At 33.4% G+C, this 16,148-nt stretch overlaps 1 protein-coding gene across 2 annotated transcripts; it reads left to right on the forward strand.

Annotated features, from left to right (window-relative positions):
- The first annotated feature begins 5,405 nt into the window (after positions 1-5,405).
- On the forward strand, positions 5,406-15,729 carry LOC107640220 (uncharacterized). Of its 2 annotated transcripts, none has more exons than XM_088502163.1 (21): positions 5,406-6,606; positions 7,570-7,904; positions 8,033-8,112; positions 8,388-8,475; positions 8,587-8,768; positions 8,998-9,134; positions 9,899-9,965; positions 10,322-10,469; positions 10,589-10,703; positions 10,995-11,070; positions 11,167-11,349; positions 11,677-11,837; positions 12,266-12,371; positions 12,780-12,984; positions 13,078-13,349; positions 13,571-13,692; positions 13,999-14,143; positions 14,252-14,344; positions 14,594-14,667; positions 14,904-14,957; positions 15,038-15,729. In XM_088502163.1, the coding sequence occupies exons 1-21, from the start codon at positions 5,561-5,563 to the stop codon at positions 15,336-15,338; spliced, it is 3,990 nt and encodes a 1,329-aa protein (XP_088358289.1). In that variant the 5' UTR covers positions 5,406-5,560; the 3' UTR covers positions 15,339-15,729. The 2 variants fall into 2 exon arrangements, with proteins under 2 accessions (XP_088358289.1, XP_088358290.1); XM_088502164.1 differs by having other exon boundaries at positions 12,269-12,371.
- Positions 15,730-16,148: the final 419 nt, after the last annotated feature.

Consider the following 16,148-nt stretch of genomic DNA (forward strand, 5'->3'; position numbering starts at 1 on the left):
GATTTTTTATTAAAAAAAAAAAAAGTAATATTTTGTGAATATATATATGATTTATGTGGATGAGAACAGGCTTTTAGCACAAGTACTGGTGCTGGCATGGGCCTTCCCCACTTCTCTCACAATCTCATCTTTCTTATGACATGCCCACTCCACACACTGTACAAAGCTATGATCCTTTTTCAGTTTTTATGTAACAACTTTTGTCCCTTCACCATCCCCACTCTTCTTTTTCCCCCCCTTTCTTTCCTTTCCTTTATGGTACAGTACTTGCATTCCACCAAATTAAAATTAAAGCCTAATGTTTCAACAAACACTAGCTAGTGTGTAGTGTTATCCCCTCTCTCTCACCCTCTCACTGCTTATTTTGCTCTTTCATCTTTGGTACTTTTAGATTCTTCACACTTCCCCCAAGTACACATTTCAATTTGTATTACTCCACAAAGGAAACAATATCATATTAATAATTCATAAAGGGATTAGGGATGGCAATATATATCCTACTTGCGGGTATCCAACTCGAATCAACCAGTTCGAGTAGGGTTGTCTACCCTACCCGCACCCTTAATATATATATATATATATATATAAACGTTATGTATGTAGTGAAGAAAGTGAGTTTTGTCCTCACAATCTTTTTATAAAAACTTGAAATAATCACTAAACTAGTTGATGATCATATTATTTATAATTTTATGTTAAATTTCTTTAAAATTTTATTGTTTTTAATTTTAATTTGAACTTAGTTTTTTATTTTTTATTTTATTAATATGTGTAAAATTTGGAATTGTTGAATTTTATATTTATTTAAAAAAATTTTTGTTTCTACAGATAGGGTCAGGTAGGGTAGGGTAGGATTTAAAACTTTAGAGTGCGAGTAGGGTTATGGTTGAGAGATTCTCAACCCGTGGGTAGAATAGGGTAGAGTTTTAAAAAAGTTTTCAACCCGCGAGTAAAGTTAGGGTAGAGTCTAAACCTTACCCTATCCTACCCATTACCAACCTTATAGGGATGCTATTTTGTCTACCCTAATTTCATCCATTCCAATACCATACATACATAAAATATAATGGTGCATGTTATTTTTTGTTTGGTTTCTCACGGTATTTTTTAACTCATCACACTAAAGATTAATTCGTTGTGGAACGGAGTTTCGTTTAAGGGTTTGTTGTTGGCTAATAGATTATTACATACACAATACAGAATTCAAATATTGATACTTACTTAAACGGACTAGTAAAATAACCATTAAATCAACCCAACTTAATTTAATAGCAGTGTATGTTATGGTTGAAAGGGGAAAATGACAAAGATAACAAAGATTTTTTTTATGGATAGTTGGATAATTATAAGGTGGGCTGTGTCAATTTATTTTTGTTAATTTTTAAAATAAGGTTAAATATTTATTTTCATTTTCTGCATGTAAAAAATCTCTGTTATAGAATTGATTTAATATAATTAAAAATCAAACTCTGAAAAATAAAAGGTAAATTCTATGGTGTCTATAATTTTGGTGTCGAATTTGCCGAACTTATCTTATATGATAAATTTTAAATATTAAAAAATTATTTACTTATATATTTTTAATTTAAATATTAGTTTTTATCTTCTTTTAGTAAGTTAGACAAATATAAATAGGTACCATAAAATACACCAAAATAAAAATCTAATCGTCCTAAAATAGAATTCAAGTACGATAAAAGTTATAATTTTAACGATAATAATTATTTTATTTTATTATTTTATAATTTTTTTTACCTTAATTTTTTAGAAATTAACTTTCTTAAAACTTAAAAGGCCCTAGAGATATTTTTATTCTAAGGAAAAAAAAGTTTGTGGTATTAATCATTATTGCTCATAATAAGTCAGTTTCCTTTGTTGTTTCTCAGGTGAATATCCCCCAACCAGCAAGCATGCTCACTGTCGGAAGCTCTTTATAATTAATTATTATTATTTTTTATTTATATAATAACATTGGTAGTAACGGTAATGATGGAATACATATAAACTATATCAGAGAATCTTATTTTTCTTATGTATTGCTTAATGTATATGCAACATTTTTCAACCATCGTCTGCTTCATTCCAAAATATCCATGTGTTTGCTTACAAGCTCAAATTTTATCCGTGAGGCTGCTCTTCTGTTACAAAATCCATTACAGCATCTGGAATAGGGGTAGCAATGGAATAGGTAGGGCCAGTTTTTACATTTTTGTCCTACTCGATTTTACATCGTGTTATAATAATATGTGTAAATTTTTTTTATTTGTGTATAGTAAAAAATTGAACTTTAACTCAATTTTGTAGGTATCTACCTTACTTCTACTTATTCTTATAATTATTAAAATCTAATAAATAAAAATAAATCTCAAAATTTATATAACCATCATTACATATATAACATAAACTAAAATAAAAATTTAAATATGATATAATATTATTAATTATTTTACATATACTGATAGATGAATAAAGACCGATATTACTTAAATTCTGTCATGTCTTCGCTAAAAATTCACCCTAAATAGATAAAGATGGAAAAAATATCCACGAATTAATAGTGCTATCATCCTTAATCTCCATTCTCCAACTTATTAAAAAATTAAAAATTAATATTTAATTTTAAAAATATAAAAATAAATAATTATTAAATATTCAAAATTTACTATAAAAAATAAATTAAACAAAATTTAGATACCAAACTATAAATAATTAAATACCATAAAATTCACTTTTTACTTGGGCAAGAGAGAGAACAGATGGAAAATATGTATCATGGATTCATATGGATGTCATAAGAATAAACAATATGACAGAATTCATGAGTGGTGAGGAAGGGTTTGTATGTAATTGTAGCCCCCCAAATGCTTGGTGCCTTTCAATTTCATTTTTATGGTATTTATGGCGGGGGTATAGGCAACACCGTACCAAGCCTAAAGACAAATATAGCTATGAAAGCTACTTCACTCACTCTTTCCACCATCACCACCAAGCAAATTAAACATATTACATCCAACAATATAATATTAAATGTTTTTAGAAAATATTTAATAATATATTTTCTTGTTTATGCTAGTGCTTAAATATTATATTAAAAATAAAAAAATGAGTGGTTGGGCATGTTTTTAGTAGAACATGCATAAAAAAAAGTATTTCTCTTCTCCACTAATCACTTCCTTTTCTAGCTTTCCACGGTATAATATGCTGAGATTTTTATTTCTTCTTTTGTGAAAAGTAAAGATGGAAAATGATGGTTGTTTTCAATTTTAATTTAAAGTGACACTATGGTTGCATTGATAATAACAACACCTTATTATCCTTAAAGGTATTCCATGAATATTTACTTAGATAGTTAAATATATGTAACAAAATCAGGATGTGTCACATTTATTAATATTATTATTATTATTATTATTATTATTATTATTATTATTATAGGCACTAAATGTATTTTTTTCTAATTTCTAGGTATTAATATAGTTTGTTAATTATAATATTAATATTATTATTTAATATTTTTATTGTTTAGTAAAATTAATCAGATAAATTAATCTGTGAAGAATAACAAATTGGTTTTAAGTTTTAACTAACTTGTAAGAGAGACTAAGAACGAGTGAGAGAAACATGGAAAAAAATAAGTAAAAATAAGAGAAAATTTTATTTTTTTTTCTTAAGAGATATTAAAATAATATTTTTTTATTTGTAAAATATATATATATATTTTTTTATAATTTTTAAAATATCTTTTTTTTAATTCATTTTAAATTTTTTGTATTAACTAATGTTAATTTTATCCATTTTTCAAGAAAAAGTAAATTATTTTTTGCAAAAATATCCTTTAACAAAAATTTTATTTTTTTGTCATTAATTTTTACTTATTAAAATACTATTTAACAAATTATTTTTATTGATTAAATTGTATTTTATAAAAATATTTTTTTTAAAAATTAATAATTAATTTTTTTAAGATATTCTTTAATAATTTTTTAATTATTAAATTGTGATTTTACCAAAATTTTTGTTAATAATTATTTTTATATTTTATTATTAATTTTTTGGTATCAATATATATTATTTTAACATTAAATAAAATTTTTTTAATAAGATTATTTTTTGATATCAATATATATTAATTGTTATACATATTAACAATGGTAAGATTTTTTTATTTAATGTTAAAATAATATATATTAATATCGAAAAATTAATAGTAAAATATAAAAATAATTATTAACGAAAAATTTGGTAAAATTATAATTTAATAATTAAAATTTTTTAAAGAGTATCTTAGAAAAAAATAATTTAATTATTAATTTTTTTAAATATTTTGGTAAAAATACAATTTAATCAATAAAAAATAATTTATTAAAAATTATTTTGGTAAGCAAAATTTAATGACAAAAGATAAAATTTTTGCTAAAGGGTATTTTTGTAAAAATAATTTATCTTTTTTAAAAAATAGATAAATTTAATATTAGTTAACACAAAAAATTTAAAATGGATTAAAATTTTTTTTTTAAAAGTTATAAGAGAAAAAAAATGTACATTTTATAATGGGAGGAGAATGTTATTTTAGATCTTTCAGAGAGAGAAAAAAAATTTTCTCTAAAAATAAAATAGAGAAAATATTATAAATGACCATTAAGAAGATTTAATTAATAAAAAGGACCTTTAATATTAAAATTATTTAAAAGGACTAATTTTATAATATTTAAAAAAAACAATTTTTTTTGTGAAGAGACAAATATAGTTTTAACAAATATCTCTATGAGTTATAGATGAAGAATAAAGATTTGAGTATAGTAGATAATTAAAAAAAATATTTAAAAAAAAAGAAATAAACTAAAAAATAATTTAAAGATATATTTGTCTCTTCACAAAAAAATTGTTTTTTTTTAAATATTATAAAATTAGTCATTTTAAATAATTTTAATATTAAAATTTTTTTTAATAATGAAATCTTTCTAATGATTCTTTGTAATAATTTTTTTAATAAAATAATTTTCGAGAAAAAAAATCATAAAATGTTTACACGGCTAGTAAAGAATATTTAGATGTCTAAAATTGTGTAAACATACTTCATAAGAAACGAGGTTGATAAAGTACCGTAGTACTTTATAACCCAACTTTGGTGGATTGTGTTTAACACTCTACTAATGACTTGTTTGATCTAATTTGTTGCATGTAAACTCTTGAACAATTTCATTTATGTCTTCTTCTACAAACTACAAGTGTCTCCCTTTATTTGACAAGTTAATGCAGAAGCCTTACTCCAATAATTATTTTCTTTTAGATACCATCTTTTAAAAGCCAAATTTGATAATTTATTTTTTTAAAAAATAAAAATCTGACTAAACTGACCATTAATCTGATTCATATAAAAATATAGTCATATGACGTAATTTCGCACATTTTTGTCTAGTATTTTCAATACATTCATCTCTGATCTCAACTAACTAATCCAATCAAATAAAACAACATTAGAGTCAGGTAAAAAATAAAAAATAAAAAAAGTATAGTAGTCCGTGTGAGCTAAGCGGAGAAGAAGAAACAGCGAAGAAGAATGATAGTGAGCCCGCGACCGTCACCGCAGTCCCCTAACTCGCATTCCGACTCATCCTCATGGGAGTCCATGCTCCCAGGCCCACCGGGCCGCAACAACTTCGGATCCTCAGATCTCGGCCCGCATGGCCTTCTCGCCTTCCCTTCCGGCAGTTCCATCTCCGTCGTCGACACCCGTTCCATGCAGCTTGTCACCGCCTTTCCCATCCCTCCTCCGCCATCTACTTCTTCCTCTACATCGTCTTCCTCCTCCTCTTCCTCCACCACGACGAATAACGCCACCACGTCCCTCTCTCCCTTCGTCACCGCTCTCCGCTGGACACCTGCTCCCCTCAGCCGCGACCTCCTCTCCACCGAACCCTCTTCCTCTCACCTCCTCCTCGCCGCTGGCGACCGCCATGGCCGCATCGCACTCCTCGACTTACGTATCCGCTCCCCGATCCTCTGGTTTGACACCGACAACGCCAAGCTAGCAATCCAGGACCTCTGCTGGCTCCAGGCCCGCCCTGACCTCTACCTCATCGCCGCCATCACCGGTTCTTCCATCCTCTCTCTCTACAATGCCGCCACTGGACGCTGCATCTGGAAGTACGACGCCTCGCCGGAGTACTTCTCCTGTATCCGCCGCGATCCCTTCGATGCACGGCGGATCTGCGCGATCGGGCTCAAGGGATTCTTGGTCTCTGTGCTGGCACACGGCGAGAGCGAGGACGGAGTCGCGATCAAGGAACTTCAAATTCGAACCGATTCTAGCGAGCTGGTTAAGCTGGAGAGGGATGTCGTTCCTGGCGCCACACCGTCGCCGGCTTCTGCGGCTTTTCCGCTCTACGCAGTGAAGTGTGCCTTCTCGCAGCAGTGGAGGCATATCTTGTTTGTCACGTTTCCGAGGGAGTTTGTTGTGTTTGATTTGCAGTACGAGACTGTGATCTTCTCCTCCGCGTTGCCTCGTGGGTGCGGCAAGTTCTTTGACGTGCTGCCTGATCCGAACAACGAGTGGGTTTACTGTGCTCATCTAGATGGCAAGCTCAGCACATGGAAGAGGAAACGGTAAGCTCTAACTATCTTCCAACTCTTTTATATTTGGATAATTTGAATCTCAACTTTGACAAGTTTATGCAAATGCACACCTACATTGTCGAATACAGTTTTTAGGGGTTTTGTCTGTGGTTTTAGTATAGTAACGGAAACATGCTTCGACAATTCATGTGTAGGAACCACCGGTGGATATAGAACAATTTATTTATTTATTAACATAAAATAGCCTTCTTCATCTCTTGTGCTAGCTATCGCTGTTTTTGTTTGTTGATTTTGGTTGTTGTAATTGATTGGAGCGGCAAACATGCTTGGACTCCATGTATTTGAGAGTACTGTATCTCAAATACCTGCATGAACCTTGAAGATGCCGGCTATTGTAGTGCTATCCCTAGCCCAAAATAAATCAATGAGAACATGGTAGATCTATGCGAGAGTTTCTTTTGTTGTCCAGCGAAGTTTGAGTAAGAAAAAAAGGGGGGTAATTCTAGTTTCTACAACATGCTCTAGTTATAGGTATTAGTCATTTATGCAACTCTAGTTATGCACTTATGATACACACTGTCAAAACATCATTTGAATTGTTTGTAATCAACTCTTGTTTAAATATGTATAGGCCTTATTAGTACTGTTTTTGTAGTTCAATACTAGATTTGCTGTGTCTCGTAGCTCTTCATATAGATAACCACTTACGGTGTCATTTGACCCTTCAGAGGCCATGTTATGCAACTGTAGTTGTGCAATGTGCATGGTTTATTTAATTTCCAGAATATCTGTGTCTGTAACGGTAAATGATACTGGTAAATCGAAGCCTTTCTGCACATAATTCATGAAGTTTCTACAACTCATTGGAGTTACAGACTCCTAATCTCTCCATCTTTCATGATCAATGGTCTTAAAATGCTGATTTACGCAAGATTTTTTTTTTCTTTCCGTCTCCTGTAATCTAAAGTTATTCTTATCTGCATGTGATTACAGTGGGGAACAAGCACACTTTATGTGCTCAATGGAAGAGTTAATGCCATCTGTTGGAACCTGTGTCCCGTCTCCTTCAATACTTTCTGTAATTCTATCCCTATCAGATTCCACACTTCAGAACGTTTGCAAGAATTATTCTGATACACCTAGTTCTCCTTACCTTCACGAGGACTTTGATAATCCTTTTGATTTTTGTGATGAACCTACGATTGTTTCTAAAATACATTTGATCTCCATTTCCGATGACGGAAAAGTATGGAACTGGCTCTTGACTGCTGAAGGTCAAGTAGACACTCAAAAAGAGGACAAGAAGTTGAATTTGCTCCGTGGTGATGGTAGAGTATCCTTTTTAGCTACCAACTCATTTCTTTATTTATTTGATTAACCGAGGCGCCAATCTCTATTCCGATGCTAACTCTAACTTTGTATATATATACTGCTGGTGGACGGGACCTAAATGTAGGCAGGCAACAGGAGCATCTCAATGATGGTAAAAGGCACCTACCAAGCTCAATCTTAAACCAGGAAGAAATTTTAATAAAGGCAAGCCTATGTTTACAGTGCTTTGATAGATCAAACATCAAATGAGGACACGACTTAAACAATATAAACTTTGATGTTGTTGGCATACTGTCAGTCATAAAATTCAATCATTGCTATGTTTGTGAAAGTGATAAATGTAATGCCATTTAGTTCTATAATTATATTTGTGGCGAAGGCATGATCTACATGAATTAAGTCTCCTACTTTTTTCTATGCCAAAAAGCTGAAGTTGACTAATGCTAGCAAATGGCTGTGTGTTTTCCCTACTAGTGCAGATGAACTTAGTTGGACAGCTTCAGCTGCTTTCTTCAACAGTGACTATGCTGGCAGTACCAACTCCTTCTTTAACAGCTACTCTGGCCCGTTAGTTTGACTTATATCCAAATTAAATATTTGTTCAAATATAGTATTGTGCTAAGTTCATTATGTGAACCATGTTTTCTGCATTGGTTAATGAGATAATGCTATATGAAGGTGGAGGAAACTATCCTGCTGTAGCTGTTCCTCTGGTTGCTTTAGGAACACAGAGTGGAACTATAGATGTGGTTGATGTTTCAGCCAATGCTGTTGCAACAAGTTTAGCTGTACATAATGGAATTGTTAGAGGACTACGATGGCTAGGAAATTCCAGACTGGTTTCATTTTCTTATACTCAGGTATATTGTAATTTGGCACTTATATTTGGACATATTTTTTGTTTTCTTATTTCCCTACAGAGTTTGGTCCCATTCTGTTGCAGTCTTGTTTTGTAATTATTTATGTATTATCTATTTGAATACAAGCTTTAAGATTCTTACTAATTTGTACTTCATTAATCTTTGATACTTTGCTTGAGCATATATATTTTCAGCATTTTCGATGGTTATGTATGTGCTTTCAACTCAGGTTAATGAAAAAACTGGAGGATATATTAACAAGTTAGTTGTAACCTGCCTTCGAAGTGGCATTAACAAGATGTTCCGGGCTTTGCAAAAGCCTGAACGTGCACCGATTAGGGCTTTGAGAACATCTTCATCTGGAAGGTGAATCCTAAATATTTTAATTCGTAATAATTTAGTTTCTCAAAATTTCATTGATTGCCCACTTTTTTGTTTCTCCATATCTTCACTCATATGGAACTTGTATGCATGATTTAGTACAGGTGTGTATGCTTTGTGTAATGAATCTTAGAGTTTATATAAACTGATACTTTAATCCAGGTGTATTCACTTATTCATCCTCCATAACTTTGAGATCTTAGTGAAACAGGTGGGACACAAAATTGTTATTTTGTTGCCACCAGGATTTACTTTTTTGTTGGTTCTAAACTACTTTGAGTGTAAAAACAAATTCCAGAAAAAAAAAATACTTACTTCATTTCTATCCTTTTTTTATTTTCAGACCTACCACTATGTTTACTAAGAATAAGAAATAGTAGGTTGGGAAGATGTGCAAGCTCCACATATTCTAAAACTTGATAGCAACGGAACTTTCTTATTTCTATATATAGGGGGTGTATTACATGAGAACAATGGTTTAGTGGGAGTGAGAGGTGCAAATGTGGCTGTATAACCATACAAGGATGGTTAGGATTAAAAGTCATTAAAATATCGCATGACCACTTAAAAAAGTCATCATGACTTCTTGTTCTAATCTTAGTTTTCATGTAAGATCCAATGGTCCAGATTTTATCTTCTTACTCTCATTATAAATCATTATTCTCATTTGATTTACTTCCACATTTCATAGCATATAAATTTTTGATCCTATCATGGTTTTCAGTAGTTTGATATCCTCCGTATTTCAGGTATCTTCTAATTTTGTTTCGTGATGCACCTGTTGAAGTTTGGGCAATGACTAAAAATCCCGTCATGGTAAGTTGGTTGATGCACCCATGACTCTCTCTCTCTCTCTCTCTCTCTCTCTCTCTCTCATTTTTATTTTGATTTTTTTCTTTTGAATATTTGGTCATACATGATCTGATAAATTGGCACTGCAGTTGAATGCTCATGCTCATGCTTCATCACGTCTAGTTTTTGCTTCAAGTGTCTTCATAATTGCATGCTGAACTTGGATAAACACAAGCTATTTTATTTATTTCTTCGAGAAAAGAAAATTCAAAGCCCTATTTTTTGCAGTGCTCTTCCTTTGATCATCAGTTAAGATTAAATATAATGCCTGTACTATAGAAGCTATATGATTAGCTTGGTGTTCTGCTGTCTCTATGTAGCTTAGATCATTGGCTCTTCCATTTACCGTATTGGAATGGACTCTTCCAACAGTTCCGCACCCTGCTCAAGGTGCGTATTCTAAGGAGCAAACATCTGGAGCATCAGATGAAACACCTAACCCGTCAAAGGTTTCCTCACCGGATTCAAGTGGGTCGTTTGCTTGAGTTGCTTAGATGTTTTCAAAAAGATGCTAGTCAATAATCAATGGTTTCCCCCCTTTTTGTGCAAGATTAAGATGGCTCATGAAAGTTAATTTCTCTTATCAGAGGGTTCAAGCACAGAAGGATCTCAGGAAGACACTTCTGAAAGTTTTGCATTTGCTCTGGTAAATGGGGCACTTGGAGTTTTTGAAGTACATGGTCGAAGAATTCGAGATTTCAGGTCTTAATTCCTTTTCTTTGAGGGGAAGGTGCAACCCAATTGTTTTTCTTTATATGGATGGTTGAATTTGTGTTGACTGTTGATCCTATTTAATCCTTGTTAAGGCATGTATAATTTATCTCGTATATTTTTTTATCCTAAAAAAAGAGAAGATCCTGTATGTTCTTGTTTCTGCAGTTGTTAATGGTTAGTCTCTGATCTAATGAATTGATTTGCCTTTCTTTGTTTATACACTACATCACACATGCAGTTCTTCCTTGCTTTATCTGATTAAGTTAGTATTGTCCGCAGACCAAAATGGCCTTCATCTTCCTTTGTATCATCAGATGGATTGATTACTGCAATGGCCTACCGCTTGCCTTATGTGGTATATACATCATTACTTTAGAATTGGTTCAGTATATACATATAATCTGAATTTATTCTCAAGTGAATGATAGTTTTGACTAAATTAGTTTTTCAGGTCATGGGAGACAGAATAGGGAACATAAGATGGTGGGACGTGACAACTGGGAACTCTTCATCATTCAACACACACAAAGAAGGAATCCGGAGAATCAAATTTTCTCCTGTTGCACCAGGGGACCATACCCGTGGTCGTATTGCTGTTCTATTCTATGATAATACCTTCTCCGTATTTGAATTGGTATGATAAGAATTTATTTTCTGGATCGTAGATGTTGTTTAATTGTTATATTTTATTTCATACTTTGCATAAATATTTGTAGTTTTGTGCAGCTTATGATCAGCCTTTTCACAACTTTGCTTAATTCATATTGAACATCTGTCTTGACAGGGCATTGATTGAAGACTAAGAAACTGAATATTGTCATATAATCAAAAATGTTTTCTCCTTTTTAGCAGATTTTCTGTAGCTATTTGCTATTTTGAACACAGAAATAGTGGCAAAGAATTTTTATTGTTTTTACACACTGAGCAGTTCTTTTAATTATTTTGTCATGTTTCTTTTCAGGATACGCCAAACCCCTTAGCCAATTCACTTTTGCAACCACAATTTCCTGGAACACTGGTGTTGGAACTTGATTGGTTGCCCTTGCGAACTGATAAAAATGACCCACTGGTACTGTGCATTGCAGGAGCAGATAGTAGCTTTCGCCTTGTTGAAATTAATGTGTAAGTACCATGAACCACCCTCTATTCGTGAGCTTCTTTGCTCCTTGGTGGTCAAGATGGAAACATTTATCTTAGCATTGATTTGATTGGATAAAAAGTTATTCCTCCTGTTGTGGTGCTGCTGGCACGTGGGGGTGGGCGGGTGGCAAGAATCTTTAATGTGACATGCATGCAACTGAATTATGAAAAGAGGAAATTTTAAACCATCATGCACCTCAGTTTTCTTTAACCATGCATCTCAGTTTTTTTTAACTTGAGTGCATGTGCGCATAGTTTTTCTCGAGCTCAAATTATTCATTATGTTTCAAAACTTGGTTTTCTCTTAAAAATCATTTAGGGTTTGATGTAACATGAAGTTAATAATTGTTTTCTCAATTATCGGGGGATCTAAAGTGAATGACATGGTCTTGTTTTCTTTTTCTCTCCAGAAGTGATAAACGACTTGGTCGTGCACCCCAGTTCAGAAATATAAAGGAAAGATTCCGGTCAATGCCTATATGCTGTCCCATACTCTTTCCCACACCACATGCCCTGGTAGTATTCCTACACTAATTTACTGGTTTTACCAACATAGCTGAATATCTTTATTTCGTGTTGGATTTTGTAATGATGGAAGCATTTGAAATTTCAATGCATTGCATTCTTTGGTAACTTAAAATTTTGTTTCTTTTAATCTTCAACAAGCATTACTAATTAAAAATTAAAACTAAATTGAATATGCTTCATTTTTGTGTTTTGACTTTTGAGTCACAATTAGGGCTTCATTCTTTAGTCTAGGTTGGACCATTATTTACTTCTGGTACAGGTCTGTATAAATCATTTTAATCTGGTTTTTCGTTTTCATATTTCTTTTCTGCAAATGCATGTCAAATTTTACTTGTCTCAGCTCCTTGTTAATTAATTATTATTTATTGCTTAAGTAAATCTTTGCTAATGCTACAGGCATTACGCATGATATTGCAATTTGGTGTTAAACCTTCTTGGTTTAATACTTGTAGTACAACGATAAAGAAGAGGCCTCACTATATTCCAGGGACTCCATCATCTACAGGGGATCTTCGAACATACATGATCGGCATACCATCTCTTGGTGATTCTGTGGTGCCAGAGATGCTTTTAAAAGTACTGGAACCATATCGAAAAGAAGGTCTATCACTCTTATCCAGAGTTTTCTGATTCTGAAATTTTGCTATCCAACAATATATGCTTTTGGTGTTTACCAATATTGCCATTTCTTAAGGTTGCATACTTGATGATGAGAGAGCCAAGTTGTATGCTACTATTGTGGATAAAGGCTGTGCTGCAAGGTTTGCCTTCACAGCTACAATATTTGGGGAATTCTCGGAAGCTTTGTTTTGGTTACAGCTGCCTCAAGCGCTTAAACATTTGATGAAGAAGTTATTGAGAAAGCCTCCCCCGAAAGCGCCAACAGCGCAAACTATCTCTGAAGATGATGAGACATCTTTACTATCTAGGATATCGTCAAAGGGAAAACAAACAGAAGAAATGGGGGTAAGATGTATTGTCATTGAAAAACATCCATCGTTTAGGTTTCTGAGTAGCATCTTTCACGTCAGGATCCGTTGCTCAGAGGTTCCTGAGTAGCATCCTTCATCGTTTAGGTTTCTATCAGCTACATGGTTTTTAGTTTCCCTCACTCCAATTGTTGTTTGAATAGATCCTTTTAACGTAATGTGCCAAGTTCTTGTAAGTGACTTCATTTTCTTTAACAGAGTCAAGGTCAACTAAGGATGATGGCTTTTGACCAAGAAGAGCTGTGGAAAAGCGCTAGTGAACGTATTTCTTGGCATGAAAAATTAGAAGATGAAGAAGCTATACAGAAACGTATACATGAGTAAGTAAATATCTCATTTCGATGATTATCATGTTGAGAGTACATGAGTGGATATGGCTTAATTCAACATACTAATGTCTCGATGTGCTAATTTGAAATCATAGTAGTTCAATACACTGTATATAGGTCTTATCCATCCCATGTTGATATATAACCGATATTTAGTTGTACCCGAGTAGTAGGAATGACTGCAACTTGGCGGTTATATGACTGAAACTGAAGTTTTGTTTGTTTACTAGTTTGAGTAAGAATATTACCCTTCTAAATATATATTCACTCGGAAATTCCTGAATTCACTGCAACCAGGCTTGTGTCAGTTGGCAACCTAGAAGCCGCGGTTAGTTTATTGCTTTCTACTCCCCCAGAAAGCTCTTACTTCTATGTGAATGCACTTCGTGCTGTTGCTCTCTCATCTGCCGTTTCAACGTCTCTTAATGAACTTGCAGTGAAGGTGAGTATAACTAACACATGCAGGTATTTAAAATTTGATTTTTTTTTTTTGACATCAAGAATGTAATTCTTGTATTCAGTAATTTACAATATCAGGTCTATTTTTTAGGTTGTTGCGGCCAACATGGTGAGGGCTGACAGATCACTTTCTGGCACTCATCTTCTCTGCGCAGTTGGAAGACACCAAGAAGCATGTTCCCAGGTGAGGCTGCATTTATAATACAATTCATGTATTGCTTTGCTTTCTTAAAGTCACTGTTAAGAGTGCCAAATACATGAAACAAATGCGCACAACTTCTAAGATATGTTATCTTATGGTTAACTTTTGAAGTTGTAAACAATGGCTTTGGTGCTTGATGGATTGTGTGTGCAATAACGATAAAAATTATTAAAGTTATCAACATAATATGCTCGATTTTCTTAGACAAATGCACTGTCATATCTTATGCAGCTACAAGATGCAGGGTGCTGGGCAGATGCTGCAACCTTAGCTGCTACTCACTTAAAGGGATCAGATTATGCAAGGTTCATACTCATTTTTGAAACAGATTTCTAACTTCAACTCGCTACATTTTTGTTTTAAGTACATTCTATATTTGACGTCATAATCCTCACTACCCTGTGCAGCATAGCTACCAAGTTTCTAGCTGAATGATAAAAACAATTCACATTAGTATTTGTGATATTGTGCCTTGAACTTACTATACCTGTTGTCTAGTTCTTGAGCTTTCCAGGTTCTGACTCGTAGTCGATTCTTGCAGGGTGTTGCAAAGGTGGGCTGGGTACGTCCTACACACTGAACATAATATCTGGAGGTACCATTGCTTTGCATTATTTAAAACTTAACACGCTATTTGACCATTCACTCAATTTGAGTTCAAATCACCCGATGCAGGGCTCTGATTTTGTACGTTGCCGCCGGCGCACTTCAAGAGGCATTGGCAGCTCTTCGTGAAGCACAAATTCCTGACACAGCTGCAATGTTTATCCTTGCATGCCGTGAAATTCATGCAGATATTGTTTCGAACTTGGGTATTGTTGATGAAGATGAATTAAGTTCAATAGGCCATAATCTACTAACTTTGCGTGCCTTAGATCCGAAGAATGAAGATGTCATTGCCGTTAGTGAATATTTTGGGCAATACCAGAGAAAATTGGTCCATCTCTGCATGGATGCGCCCCCATACTATGAATGAGTGTATAGGGCTTTGATACGATGCATTTAGATATCCATGAAACAAGTGAAAAGAAAGCTGTAGTTTGATTTCCATTCAGGTGCTGCCTGCATTCATTTTTCTTTCTAAGTTATTGGCAGCATTCCGAAATGGAATGCACCGAACCCAGAATGCCTTTTGCTGTAGGGACGTAGAATCTTGTAGGTAGCATGATACCATAGTCTTTTGTGAAACAAAATCCGATGGTCGCAGTCACCAGCGATTGTTTCACGTTACGTTTCTCGAGTTCAGGTCATGTTGTAGCTTGTGTATACATTTTTGTTGCTAACAAAATCATAATTGTATCTCTATTGAACGGTATTTGAAGGGTAGTTGAAAAGGTTATACCTTTTATTTTATTTGACATGGAAAAGGATATATCTAAAGATGCATGGAACGTGAGAAAGCTATATAATTAATAATTGTATTTAATTCTTGTCGGTGTTGGATAATACATTTGTCGGCCGCGTGAATCGTTCTATCTTACACCAACTCTGTAGCGGGCTGATGGGAAAGACACGTATAGCCATGCTGCCTTCGATGAAAGCATTAAAAAAAAAAAAAAAAAAAACGAATTATAGACAAAGGATAAAGTAATGTCATTGCATATATGCGATATTAGCAGGAGTTACCATTGCCAATACTAAATTAGAGGAACTTGAACAAATTACATAAGGTTTCTCGTTAGCGTCACTCATTAGTCATTAGTGACAATAGGGTTCCACAGGCTTCGGGCGGAGCCGATTTTTATTACGTCATTGCCCTGGTCGTTGTCCACCTTGTAATATTAGT

The sequence above is a fragment of the Arachis ipaensis genome, chromosome B1 (genome assembly GCF_059453495.1).
Source record: "Arachis ipaensis isolate K30076 ecotype BB chromosome B1, ASM5945349v1, whole genome shotgun sequence".
NCBI lineage: Eukaryota > Viridiplantae > Streptophyta > Magnoliopsida > Fabales > Fabaceae > Arachis > Arachis ipaensis.